Consider the following 14,003-nt stretch of genomic DNA (forward strand, 5'->3'; position numbering starts at 1 on the left):
CCAGAATTCATACATAAGGCGCAATGGATTATGCTTCAAATTGTACTACGATATGGATTTTAGGCCATATAGCCCAGCCCTAATCATATCTAATTGGTTACATCAACGGCAGTCACTAGACTATAATGTTAAAATTTGCAAATGTTAGCAACTCTCAGCCTGATTTGTCATCTTTTGGGACAAGGTCACTGTGGCTAAGATGTTGTCAATGCCTCTAAAAGCATACATCCTTCTTAAAGGGATTTTTAACACTCTGAACCAGAAATTCTTTAAAAAAAGAAAAATGGTGTATTTCTTTCACGGATATGAACACTGGTGATCTGGAAATTTTAGTTTAAAATATAATGCAAGAAAAGACAACATCTGGATGCTTACACTTAAAACATAGTCCTGAGTTTGACAACTTAAGCAAAGGTCGAGTGAGCCATATGCTGAGGGAATAAATACTGCACACCACTTTGTTATATTATTCTAATAACATAAACTTTGCTTGCTTTTGTTGACACTTTTTGTGTAAGGCGGGGAACATGTTCTTTTTAGAGATAAGAGTCAATACAAACAAATTTCTATCCTGATAGAACCGGTTCCCACCTATAGGACAAGGGCTCACTGACTCACTGGTTTTATGAGTATAAAAAGGATGTGAATCATATACTGTGGCCTTCTCAGTCACCAGTATAACACAAATAAACAGCTTTAGGAGACTTTGGACTGGCATGAAAGGCAGTGCTATCCAACAACATAATCAAAGCACCAATGAGGAGATATCAGGAACAACTGTACTGCCCGAAGAGGTCCAAAGACTTTGATGGCATGCATTAGACAAACACCTTGCTAAAAAAAACAAAAAAACAAAAAACTAAAACAAAACACCTTTTTCCTTAACCTCTGACATGTCTATATTGTTAAATTTCAGAACAAGTACAAAGTCATACTATCTGCTGTCAATCTCCATTGATCATTTTCACTTAATTTGACTTTGTGTGTCCAGCGAATCCAGAAGACAAGTGTCCATCCCAGCATCCACCTATTATTATAGACAGACAGTTCAGATGGGATAAACTTCAACTTTACCAAGAGAAAAATCAATGAAAAATGAACTGTGCTCGTGTATTGAGTAAGCAGTCAACTGCAGAATATTTTCATTCGCTGAACTTCGCACAAACGAGCATCCGACGTCTTCATATCACAGCAGCATTTCCTCAAAGCTACAGAACCCTGGTAAGCTAGATGTATAGCAGAGCAGGGGGAGGGGTAAGACAGGCGCGTTACATGTCAACTAGAGTGCTGCACACAACATAGTGTGCGTGAGATGTAGAATAAAGGTCACACCCCAGCACTCTGCCAGAGCTTTGACCTTGAGCTGCTGACGAAGGCACGCGTGCATGTGTGCGTGCATGTGTAATAACCATGCTTAGTGAACAGATGGAGCTTAGAGTACCAGACATGCAGTCATCATGACTGACTGACCAGCTTGGTGTGTGTCTGTGTGTGTGGCTCTTTCTAACAAGTGCATCATGAGGCGCACAGAAACCTTGCTTCCCGGGCCACATGCACACGCTACTCTAACTCCTCTAGTTAGGCTATCCTATTTCTCAAGGCACATTCACTATTCCGTTCCAGACCACCGTTGGTGTGTGTGTAATGACGGGGGCTGCTGGGCCTGCAGCTAGAGCCAGAATGGCAGAACGGCACATGCAATGCGTGCCCCAGCAAGGAGCAAGGCTCACCAGTCAACCTGGCATGTAGGTCAGGAGTGCTGGATAAATTAAGTGTGACGGCTGAAATGTCAACCACTGAACACAGCGATGCAGGCTTGGAGGTGGGGAGGTGGGGAGGCGTGGGGGTGGAAGAGAAAATGGGGACTGGATCTTTGGGTGTGTATGTCCACAGGGCTGCTATTGTGTGTGAATGGGTCAGTGGAGAAAGGGGGCTTTGAGCAACAAAACAAGCTAATGGAAGGAGAGGACATGTGACGCAGGCGGCAATGGTGCCGCGCACTCAAACACACAAACGTGCTGGTCGCCACTGAGAATGTCTTCCCACCATCCCTGTCCTCTGGACTCCCTTTACTTGAGATTTTCTCTCAGTTTTTCACTTCTTTCCTCTTAATGTTTTTTTCCTCACTCCAAATCACTTAATCACACCCCATCCTCACGGTCTCCCTCTTGTCCAAACTGTCTCTCTGCACATCCGGCTACACAACATTAACTTAATGATGGCACCCCTGAAAAGGAGAGGACAAATAGTAAGACAGACAGGGAGAGCGGAAAGAGAGGAGACTGGGAGGAGAGAGACAGGAAGGGAGGTTTCCTCTACAGAGGAGGGGGATAGTGGGAGCAAGGGGGAGGAGAAATTATGCTAGTGGCGCCTCTGTGCATGTATGTGCACGCGTGTCGCAGGATATGCAGCTCACAGGAAATAAGCGGCTGCAAAAATCCATCCCCCCTCCCCCCACCACACACACGGAAATACAACCACCGTGCACAAGGCCCGCAGCAGAACACACAAAAGGAAAAAAAGAAAAAAACGTGAACAAACATACACAAAACCCCAGTGAGCCAGTGCCCAATGCACCGCTGTGTTCTCAAATGTCATGTACAGACACACACTCACTCCTGCACACACACACACTTCCCTTACACTCCAAATACACACATTCCCCCACCCACATGAAAAATAAACATTCACATAAAATACACCCACACATGAAAACAAATGCACATAGTCTTGATCTCACTCACACATACTCAGCCTTGCTACCACATCAAAGTGTCTGTTTGACGGAGACTCACCTGTATGTGAGGCACTTTCTGTGGGGTAAGAGGGGGTGAGGAGAGTGGGTGGGAGGCAGAAGGTGGAGGTGCCCACGGGTGGGAGGCTTGGTTGGGGGGAGGGGGCGTGCTCTGCAAGTGATGAGGGTGTGAGGGCAGGTGTGTGTGCTGCGTCTGAGGGCTCTGAGTGGGTGGCCCAAGGCCCTGGTTTGGAGCCGGGATTCCATGTTGACCAACAGGCGGTCCCTGGAAACTCATGGGTGCCGGCTGCATATGCTGCCCACTTCGAGAGGCCTGCTGCTGGGTCTGGAGTAAACGCTGGTCTCCGCCCTGGCTTGCGGGGGCTTCGTGCCCTGGATAAAGCGACAGGACAAAAAAGGACAAAAAAAAAAAAAAAAAAAAAAAAAAGAATCAATCATCATTGTCGTGTCACCCTTGTCAACTATTTAGATGGAATCAAGGCAGTATTCCTTGTTCCCCTGTGTTTGATAATGAAATTCATCTGACCACTGCCGCCCCCGCCCAAAACAGGTGTAGACATACTCTTACTTTTCCATATTTTGATCATTTCTCTTAGACAAAGTCACATTTCAAGTATCATGGCATCAAACCATGTGTCTTATCCTAAGTATCTCTTTAAGCTTCACTCAGTATTTAGCCACTACATCCATGATAGAGATGGCTTTAGTTTCTAGTTTTCTGTCCTTTTGTAAATTGAAGAAACTGATCTTGATCGCCAATAAAGGATCAAAGTGAAGCCCATGAACAGAACACTGCTTACCCTGCTGCTGCTGCTGGAGCTGAGGCCTGTTTGGTCCCATTTGTGCGCCACGCTGTGGCCCCATACCGGGATACATCTGCCCTGCACTGGGGGCCATGCTATGGGGTTGCTGGTGTTGGGAGTGTGGGGCTTGTGGAGTCCTCTGTGGATGGGCCATAGCACTGGGTGGAGAATGCATTGCTGTGTATCCTGCAACCTCTGGGGGCCCAGCTAGCCCTGTGCTAGGAGGTCTGCCCTGTTGGGCGGGAGGAGGGGTCGGGGCTCCCAAAACCCGCATTGGGGACATGGATGAAGGAGAGGAGTAAGTTCCCTGAGCTGGGGGGGCAAGATGGGACTGGGCTTGGTTTTGGGGTTGGGGCATATTCTGCGGGTGGTTTAGGGGGTGCATAGGCTGGCTCTGCTGCCCTGCCTGCTGCTGCTGCTGCATCGGGGCAGAATGAGTCTGATGGGCTTGGTGTGGTGGTCCAGGGGGGTATCGTTGTCCCTGCTGCCCTGCTGCCGGGCCTGTTCCCTGGTTAAACCTCTGGCCAAGCTGCCCTGATCCCATGGGCTGGCTGGCATTAGCGCTGACATTAGTATTAGGACCCTGGCCCATCCCAGGTCCTATGGCACCATACTGGGGCTGATAGCCAGAGTACTGAGTACCCCCGAACCCTCCCATGCCCTGTTGGTGGTGGGGGTGTGGCGGCTGTCTGGATGGGGAGTGTGGATATCGGGATGTGTGTCCCATATTGGGATAGCCTTGGGATTGTGCCTGAGGCTGAGGGTGTCTCATCTGGTTACCCCCGATTCCAACATGTCCCAAGTAGTGAGATGGGTCCTGAGCAGGAGGGGGTGCCATGCTCTGTGGAGGGTAGTGTTGATTCATGCGGGCTGCATTAGATGTGGGTGGACCTTGAATCCCACCATAATTGCCTTGAGACATTTGGTAGCCTCCCATCTGGTTGGGAGTAGCCCCTGGTTGTGCTGGAGCCTGTGGATAAGCTGGTCTGGTCTGCTGCTGCTGGCCCCAAACTCCCCCACCTCCTCCTCCTCCAGTATCACCCTGGTACCCATGGTGGGGGTTGCTAGCGTTAGCTGGGTTACTGTGGTAGTGGGAGGTCATGCCATTCATAGCCGTGTTCACATTTGGGGGACCCTGGCTGGGGCCATTCTGAGCCATCATTCGTCCTCCAGGGGTGCCGGCTTGATCATAGCCTGTATACGGGCCATGGTCGTACATTTGCCCCAATTTAGGCTGTGCTGGGGTAGGCCCACTGCCATGCATCATCCCCTGGTGGTATCCCCTGCTTCCCTGGTGTTCATGGTTCAGAGTGGAATTTGTCTGCTGGGCAAGAGGAGCAGACTGGCCTGGGACTGACTGCTGAGGAAAGCAGTCTCCTAAACCATCTAATCCATCTGAGAACAGCCCTGGGTCGTCCCCGAATAAGCTCAACATCCCAGGGTCCGCCATGGCTGGATGGAGGCCCCACAGATGGAGGGGACTGGATGGAGGGAGATTTGTTGTGCAGTGAGAAGCTAATCAGATAGCTGCTAATTTGAAGCTTTCCACCATGGTCCTCATGAAGGTTTCTGGTGAGACAGGAAGAGAAAAAGAAACAGTGGAATTAATGCACGTATTCAGAGAAGGGCAAAGAGCTCCTGGATGCTTCACTATAAAAATAATTTACTTTAACAGTCCACCGATGAACTGTCACATGCTGCCTTTGTTAATTCATATAGAACTAGTCTTCAATAGTTCTGTACGTTTACATAGTAAATCCACAGCCATCTAACTTAATCTACTCATGTAGTGTGATACTATTGACAGGTATAAGACTCCATATGCCAGTAACAATATAATATACCAGTTTTTCATATTAACTTTATATTCAGCAAGTTGTTTTATCATTTCCTGATGAATATGAGCAAATGACTTCATCCACAATTACTCAGTCGTCCTCACTCTTATTTTCAATGATTAGTCACTGTTAAAAAGCTAGCCTGAGGGCAGGGGGATGTTGTGAGAGTCCCCAGCATCCTTCAGCAGCTCACCTAGAGAGCATCTTATCTGGTTTGCTCCAACTAGAATATATTAGGCTGCAGCTGGTCAAGGAGTCCTTGTTCTGCTCTGCTCCAGGGCAGCTCTAAGCAGAACCTACAGCGGGTGGAGAGCAGAACAAGGAGTACAGCTGTCAGCTGCAGTCCAACACACGGACGTGGAGACTCACTGGAAAAGCAGCTGATTTACAGGCTAGTTACACTACAGTAACTTTTGCTGATGGACATGCAACAACATAATCATATCATGAACCTTGTGAGTACTGATGGTGCTGATCACCTGTACAAAGAGACAACACAGTTTAGTTTAAGCTAGCAGCTAGTGCTGGGCGATATAACGATATATATCGTGTGGACGATAGAAAAGTGTCTATCGTGCTATTTGTCTTCTATTGTTTCTAACCCTAATTTCATAAATTATTACATAAAATATATCATTAACCCTTTACAACCGGTCGGAGCAGGCACACTCCGTTTTGCCTAACTATTTTTAAATCCCTGTAGAACTGGAACCTTAAGGTAGCGCAATAATTTTTTTTTGCATTATAATATTTTCATTTTTCCTGTAGTATATAAAAATTAGTGTATCTCAAAAATAAAACTATGAAGACACTCAAAATAAATTTCTCGTGGTTGGAAACTATTTTGTGCAACTTTTTTGTATTTACAGTTTTGAGGGATAAGCCTCTTAAATTTCTCTAACTAGAAATGTATGTTAAAAAAACCAATAACGATTTTCAATTTTTTTGTAGTTTATTGCACTTTTTTGCAATTTATGTAGTTACTATGGACTTAATGCATACATATTATTAAAATTTGGGCTATAACAGTTGTATTGATGTATAGCAACTTGAAATGCTCCCACAAATGGCACTACAGAATGTAAAATGTAAAGATAAGCTCTGGCTCTATTTTCTCTTGCATAAAGTTAAAAGTATAAAAAAAAATTTCGCAAAGAAACTCCATCTTGTGGTTTTGCGACATGGTGCTGCTTTACGTGCACCCGGATTTGCGACATGCTTTACGGTAACTCAAAACAAAGACTGCACCCTCTCCACTCACTGTTTACAGACTGCATACTTTCCAGATGACCACAGGTCAGGTGGTATATCGTGATATATATCGTTATCGTGATATAAAATAATTCATATTGTGATAAATATTTTTTCCATATTGCCCAGCACTACTAGCAGCTAAGATGTATTGATCAGCAACGGGTAATCAGATGAGCATGAAAACCCTTTTCTTCTCCGTGGTTGGTATTGTATAAAAGTTAGACATTTCTTGTAGGGACATTTTCTACAAAGGTAGCTTTTTGAATTCAGGAGTAAAACCCAAGAACACAATTTATTTTGATTTTTTTCCCCATTCTTAGAAACCCCACTGAAAGAAACACTGAATGAGAATTAGTTATCAAAGTTTGTTTAACAGAAAATGCTTTTCTTCTCCATGCAGAACTGAACTGCCGTCTTTATTAACTACGGTATGATGACCTCATTCGTAAAGATTTTAGTTTATCCGTTGAGGTAAAACACAAAGATGTTAAAAATTATATTTTAAAAAGGCAACCACTGAATAAAACTTTTCTATATCACCCCACCCCCAAGAGACCCTCCCCCACCTCCATTTTTACTAAACAAAGAACTTCTTTCTTTTCCAACACACACTTGGAGTCATTGAGAGTGTGTGTGTGTGTGTGTGTGTGTGTGTGTGTGTGTTAGAACAAAGGACCCAGCAGATGCAGCTCTGTTTGAACAGCAGCAGCTGCCATCCAGCCAGCCAGAAAACAGCAAGCCAACAGGCCACAGAACCTGCCCATACACCAGTCAGTCAGTGGTTAGCTTTTCAGTCAGCAACTCATTCAGCTGGCTAACTAACCAGTCAGTTCTGGCAGATGTTTGAAGGTACGGGAATTAGCCACCTGCTACCTGTGGGCTTCCCTTTCCCTCTGTATAAAAATCTAAATTAAAATGCGTACGGGAAACTTACTGCTAAGAACTCAGCATTATTTGTGTGATAAAATTAGGCATCCGAGAAGCTTAGAGGCCAATCTAACAAGCCAGTGAGTGTGAGTGAGAGGATGGAGGTAGGTGGATCTGAGCATGCTTGAAATGTGTGTGTGTGTGTGTGTGTGTGTGTGTGTGTGTGTGTGTGTGTGTGTGTGTGTGTGTGTGTGTGTGTGTGTAGTGGAGATGGAGAGGAGTGGGGGAGGTTTGGTTGTTGCTTCTATGCGCTGCAAAAACCAACAGCCAAGTCAACTTATACCGCTACAGAGTCGTCCCCCCCCCCCAAACTCCTTCGCCCCATTTCTATCCTCCTCCACTCCTCCCTCCCACATATTGGTTCATTATAGAGCTCGGCAGGTATCGGGGATAAAACGTGTCATTATTTCCACTCACGCAAAGTAGCACACAAGCATTAGCAAGTTTTCCTTCTTAATAAATATTCGGCACTGTAAAACTCCTCGTGCCCACACAAATAATCAAATTAGGCAACTGATATTCCAAATCGTCAGATTTAGTGAAGCACCTCTCACTGCGGGCTAACTAGGTCTGAGTATACAGCCTGCTGAGGTCTATCACAGCATGGGGTACATCCTGGACTGGCTCACGTGCCTATCACAGAGCTGGGCCTACATTTGGTGCAGTCTGCATGGCAGAGAAGCAGCACTTCTGCTACTGTTTTGTCAAAAATATGACCACACTTCACATAAAGCCTGCTGCTTCCTGTCACCAGGCAGATGTTTTCTCTTCAGCTTTACTCGAGAGGATAAAACTGTTAGAACTGATTGGTCCAACATCCTTTCACTGCTTCCACCATCTGCTATTGCCAGAAACTCTGAATGCTGTAAAAACTACCATGTTCTACTCAGTTAAAACACAGAAGTCAAAGTGATACTTTTAAACTAATCCAAGACTTTTTTGTTTGAAAAGTCTCAAGAATCTAAAAGTTAACGTTTGAGACTAACGAGCACAAGTTATTGGTAACCAGATGTGATTCCTCAAAGTCTCTTTGCATACTCTTTAATGTGTACTTTTTGGGTGACAATACCCTTATAAACTAAAGCCATTCACTAAGTAACATGACATTAGCATGACACAGCACTACAGTGAAAAAGCTCTCCTTAAAGCTGTTGGGCCTTTCTGTTGCAAATCTCCAAGATGCTGCTGGGAGCATCCACTCTTGTTGTGTAAATAGCATTAACGAGTCCTTTCCTCCATACCTATGAGCCATAAACAAGCTGCCTGTACGAACACAGAGCTTATTACGACATGGCCACCAAAATGCAAAGGTATCCAAGGCTTAAACTAGTGGTAGTTTCGTCAACAATAGTTTAACTTTATTTTCAGAACATTTTCACTACTTGACCAGGAGCCATTTCTGACAAAGTGCCAGTTGCCAGTGACAAAAATACTATTTCTGTACCGTAAAGCAGGAAATCTGTTAGTCTTGGTCAGTTTTTTTTTGGTATTAAGTGACTGGATTGCAGGGAGGAGAGCTGCTAACACCTGAATGGCTTTACAGACAGTAACACGTTTGTTTACAATCCGAATCTCCTTCTCCTCTGAAATTATCTCTCTATATTTCTATCAAAATAAAATAAGTAGTTAATGTAGTTATCTCCCAGCACTTGCACATATAAGCTCATCTGTCTCAAGCACAGTTAACTTTTCATGCAGTGTTAATGTAATGTGTTTTTTTTCCCTGTGTTCCAGAAAACTAGTTTAATCATCAATTAAAAATCACTAATTGGTAATTTAGACTTCTGAACATGTGAATTTAATTTACAAGGATAACAATTCATCTGAATTAATTATTTCACTTTTCTGCCAGTAACACAACTTATTCTGCCACACCTGGATGGAGTCTCCAAATATCTGCACATTCTCCTAATGGCAAAGCTGTTACAGCATGTGACTTACACAGTGTTAGTCAGAGGGAACAGGAATGAAAATAAATTTGACATGCATGTGTTGAGACAGGGCCTCCGGATTACAAACAAGAACTTGAAAACTTGATTCTAAATACACCCAGCAAACTACATCAGCTAGGGTACACAGGTTATCAGTATCATATACTGGACAGGACCAATGATAAATGGAAAATTCACTGACCTTGGCCTATAAAGGAGATCTGATACTGTTTGTGTCAAGCTGACAGCGCTTTTCTCGCAGAATTTGCTAATTTTGCACAAAACTCAGACACCCCCCTCGACCTTTTTTAAGATCTCTGGTTGAGATGTGTTTCCATAAAGAAGTAGAAACACCTATAAAAGCTTTTCACTCGGTCACTTGATCAGCTATATTTTTGCTAGCTCCAGTAGGGCATACTATAAACAGTAAACATGGGCATGCCTGCTGGTGCACACTGAAGTTCAGCAGGTTCAAACTTCAAACTCAATAACCAGAGAGGGAACGCACATTTTTATGTCCACTTTTGTTCTTGAACCGTTAGCTATGCATGATACACAGGTCAAAATGATCCTTATTCATTTCATATTTGGGAAGCAACCTCTACAGCTTCGTACACTTCATGTCAATATCTGATTGGCTGCCCCTCTTAACCCATGAGTTTAAGAGGGGCAGGGCTGTGTGTGCCCGAGAAGACCAAATTAGGATATATCCTCTGATTAGAGCAGTGTGAATCATAAGCATCTGACGCACTGGGATTAATTGTACATAGATTAAACTCCTTTGAAATATTGGCCGTGTTTAAAATAAGCCTCCACCAATGTAACACTATGATAGAAAACAAGGAAAAGATATTATGCCATGTCTCCCATAGAAAGACCAAATCTTGCTCTCTTTAAAATACTCCATCTACAGTTATTTTTTATAAAAAAAAAACAAAAAAAAAACAACAACAACAACAACAAAAAAAACCCCAAATATTTGGCAGCTCTACTTCCGTTCACTAGTTGCTTTTGTATAAGTCATTCAAACATTGCATGACAGCTAAGGCCAATGTGCTGCATGCTCTTAAAGCAGCACATCAACTGTTGCATTAGAAGAAGAAAAAAAAAATATTGTGTTCAGCTACTAGTTTACCAAGAATACAGCAGCTCGGAAACGCTGTGCATTTCAGTCACTACAGGAAGGAAAAAAAAGTTTCTACATGTGTCTGTGTCTCAGGTGAGAGTAATTGAGTGTAATGTCACATCCTTTGCAGCAAGCTAGTGTGAGGGTAACTGATTTCCTGTCATACACACTCTACATAAGAGTGAATCCCACATTACTAAATAAATGTAGCTATATAAGCACTTACTTGAGCCGTCTGTGTGTGTGTGTGTGTGAGAGAACAGTGCAGTTGCACACGTGTGTGTGTCTCGAGGCTCCTTTGCTCCACTCATCCTCCTCATTTCTTGTCTGGCATTTAGAACTTAGCCTCCCACAAAATAACACTCATCTGCAACGAGTGGATGGAGCAGGATACACTTCATCTCCTCGCTCTTTATTTCATCCTCCATCTCTCTAGCGTATCTGTTTATCCCTCTGTGAAACCTGCTTCAGTCATGGAAAAGAAACTCCTTGTTCTCTTGATTTCAACTTTCTGTACCACTTTCTTTGCAGTTTTAGCCCAAGCTTGAGTTCTTAAAGAGATCACACAGTGACATACATATATGAAAACACGTGCACAGTTTGGCCCAGCTGTCATTGCACAGGGAATTAGGTGAGCGACCAGTGTGCCACTTTAAATGCCAAATCTCATCAAAGGATGAGGCTTTTAGGCCCCTGTGCTGCTCCTGTCGTAACACACTTAAGCTGAGGAGCCAAGAAGAAATTCAGACATATCCATACTGAACACCACAGATGTATCTGTTTAAAAAACAACAACAAAAACCCCATAAACACAAACAAACACAAGCAAGGTGTCATCTGAGCCAACTGAATACATACCAAGTGCACATACCAGTCAATGTTTAGCATGAAGTAGCAAACACTTTGTTCCTTCCAAGCTATGCAAATCAGTATCTTGGCATGTGATGAGCCTTCATGCTTGACCCTCAACAGCTGACATTTTATTTTCTCACTAGTATCCTTAGCAGCTCACATACAACAACATAGACCTCCCATTTTTATGATGCAGGGCAAGCTGTTAATAAGTAGTCTGTGTGCTATCGGCAGTATGGTAGGCACTTCGACCTCCTATCCAACAAATTTACTCAGCCATCCAGTGACATAAAGAAAGAAAGTAGGTACTAACACAGCCGAAAGCTCGTGCTCACTTAATGTGGCTTCACACGACCACACTGATGGTTATCAGCATTTTCAGAGGTGACAGTCAATGTAGGTTTTAACAACAGGGGTCAGTTTGGAGGCAGATGATTCAGAAAAACAAAACTTCAGTATTAGCAAAAAAACATTAGTCCAAAAACATTGAGTAGATGCTCCAATGGTGATGAACAAGGTAAATATCCTTTTTAGTTGCTGTCGTGATATTAAATGTCCGTGTCAGTAACAGATTTCATGGGGAAAAAAAGAAGACAAGAAAGTAATCCACTTTCGTGTCAGAAGACACTGCAAGAACCTACAATATCAATCGTCATATCTGTGTAAAGTCAAGGAGAGAAAAAGAGTATAAATTTTTATAATTACATTACAAGAATAATATAATTACAAAACATACTGAGCAGAAAGGGGCAAGTGAAACTAGTGGGGAAATCCATTTTGAGCCGCTTAAATATGTTATTTTAGCTCCAGTCTATCACTAATTGGTCATATATAGACTTGGAGGGTGTGCTGGCATAACAGCATCAAAACTGGATAAACTCAACCGCGTTTGGATAAATGTCAAATCTACAAAATGACATACAATGCTGAAGGAGACGTAAAAGAGCACAACAAAATGTGCTATCAGCCGATATGTGCCTGGCTGATTACCACTATCACAAAATTAACTGATGTTTACCTGTATCTATCTGTAAATATATTTATAATTTTATATATTGGCTAAAGTTTGATTAATTTCACCATACTGACAGTTACAATGGACAATTACAAAATCAACAAATCTAACAGTCATCATTAAAACAATTCATTGTCAAATATGAGCACTTGTGTGAAAAATGATCAACAGCACACACAAATGCTGAGTTTTAGCACATTAATAGTAATTTTTGTGCAGTGCAAAGAAAGCACTGGAGGTAGCTAAGACAGGGTCAGGATGGGAGAGAAAGGGCCTTTCCTTTGCATTTCTTTGTGTTGCAACTCCAAGCAAACCATGTCCCAAAATAAAACCTAAGATACTGTATCAAGACACTGACCTTGAAGCAGCAGACACCCTCCAGTTTACACACAGCTAGAAGCAATATGAAAGGGGTTTGGTTCAGGCACTGTCAGAGGAGTGCACGGGCCTGTGAGGCAAATAATGCAATTACCAGCTCCAACTCACCTGAAAACACTACTGAAAGGCTCGTGTACGTATAGTTTTGACCAACTATACATGCACGAGTTTCAGCCAACTTGATAAATACACATGCAATCACCAGCCAGGCTCAGGAATCCACACTGACTGTGCAGCTCTGTCAAACCACAATTATTGAGGCCACCGGTTCAGCCAAGCCGAAACCGCAGAATATCACTGCCAAGTTAGTGCAACTGAATGGCCTTCTCTGGCTGCCGGAGGCATTACACAGCCTTTCACTGTAATGCATTAGAGATGGGCTTTCATTTAACAAAAATCCCAAACAGGAACTCTAAGAAAACACTGGCAGCCAGGCCCAATCAGAAATGCCCACTTTATTTTTACAATTTCTGTGTATTGAGCATTTTAAACACATCATAAACCTGTTGGCCATTTAACAAAACACAGCATGACAAGTCTCCAAGTTTTGAGTGCAGACAACCCCCTACACCAGGTGATCTAACTGATATGTTCTTCCCGTCAGCGCGAAGGCATGTTTGGGAGTGACGTCACCAGGTGTAAACTGGGCTGGAATGAAAACCCGCAGGCGCCAGGCACACCTCACCTTTTTCCTGCTCTGTAAACATTTCTGAACGCCTATCAAAGTTGTCATTTTTAAACACTCCAGAGAAATCTCGAGATCTCGACAATTTGCATGGGGCTGTCACCTTCTCGAGCCACCAAATTAGATCTGAGGCCTCATTTTAGTGGTTTCCTCTACTCTTTTTCCTCTCTACTATTATAGACACTTGCTGGTTTTTATTTGTTAACATCTATTACTATCACCACACTTGACCAAAATGACTGCAAATCACTTGGTGCATGCAGCGTCAGCCTGCGGTGAAGGAGGGGTGTGAGGGAGGGAGATTAGCCAACAGCGGCTCAATACAGTTCTGTCTGTGCTGTCGACAGTTTGGCAGCTAAACTGTCTGTAGCCTCCAGGCTTTACTACAGGAAATCTCTGCCATGTCAACAACACCATGTTTCCTCTGAGGCACAGACAG

At 43.5% G+C, this 14,003-nt stretch overlaps 1 protein-coding gene across 1 annotated transcript in view; it reads right to left on the reverse strand.

The window, feature by feature from the left end:
• The window catches only part of chd7 (chromodomain helicase DNA binding protein 7), an 81,777-nt gene that overhangs the window by 57,591 nt on the left and 10,183 nt on the right, over nt 1–14,003 (reverse strand). Inside the window, exons 2-3 of the mRNA XM_031735419.2 lie at nt 3,556–5,127; nt 2,796–3,127 (exon numbers count right to left, since the gene is read on the reverse strand). Coding sequence (XP_031591279.2) covers nt 2,796–3,127; nt 3,556–5,008 — 1,785 coding nt within the window. The 5' untranslated portion in view covers nt 5,009–5,127. The remainder of the gene's footprint in view (nt 1–2,795; nt 3,128–3,555; nt 5,128–14,003) is intronic.

Source organism: Oreochromis aureus, linkage group 18, assembly GCF_013358895.1.
Source record: "Oreochromis aureus strain Israel breed Guangdong linkage group 18, ZZ_aureus, whole genome shotgun sequence".
Lineage (NCBI taxonomy): Eukaryota > Metazoa > Chordata > Actinopteri > Cichliformes > Cichlidae > Oreochromis > Oreochromis aureus.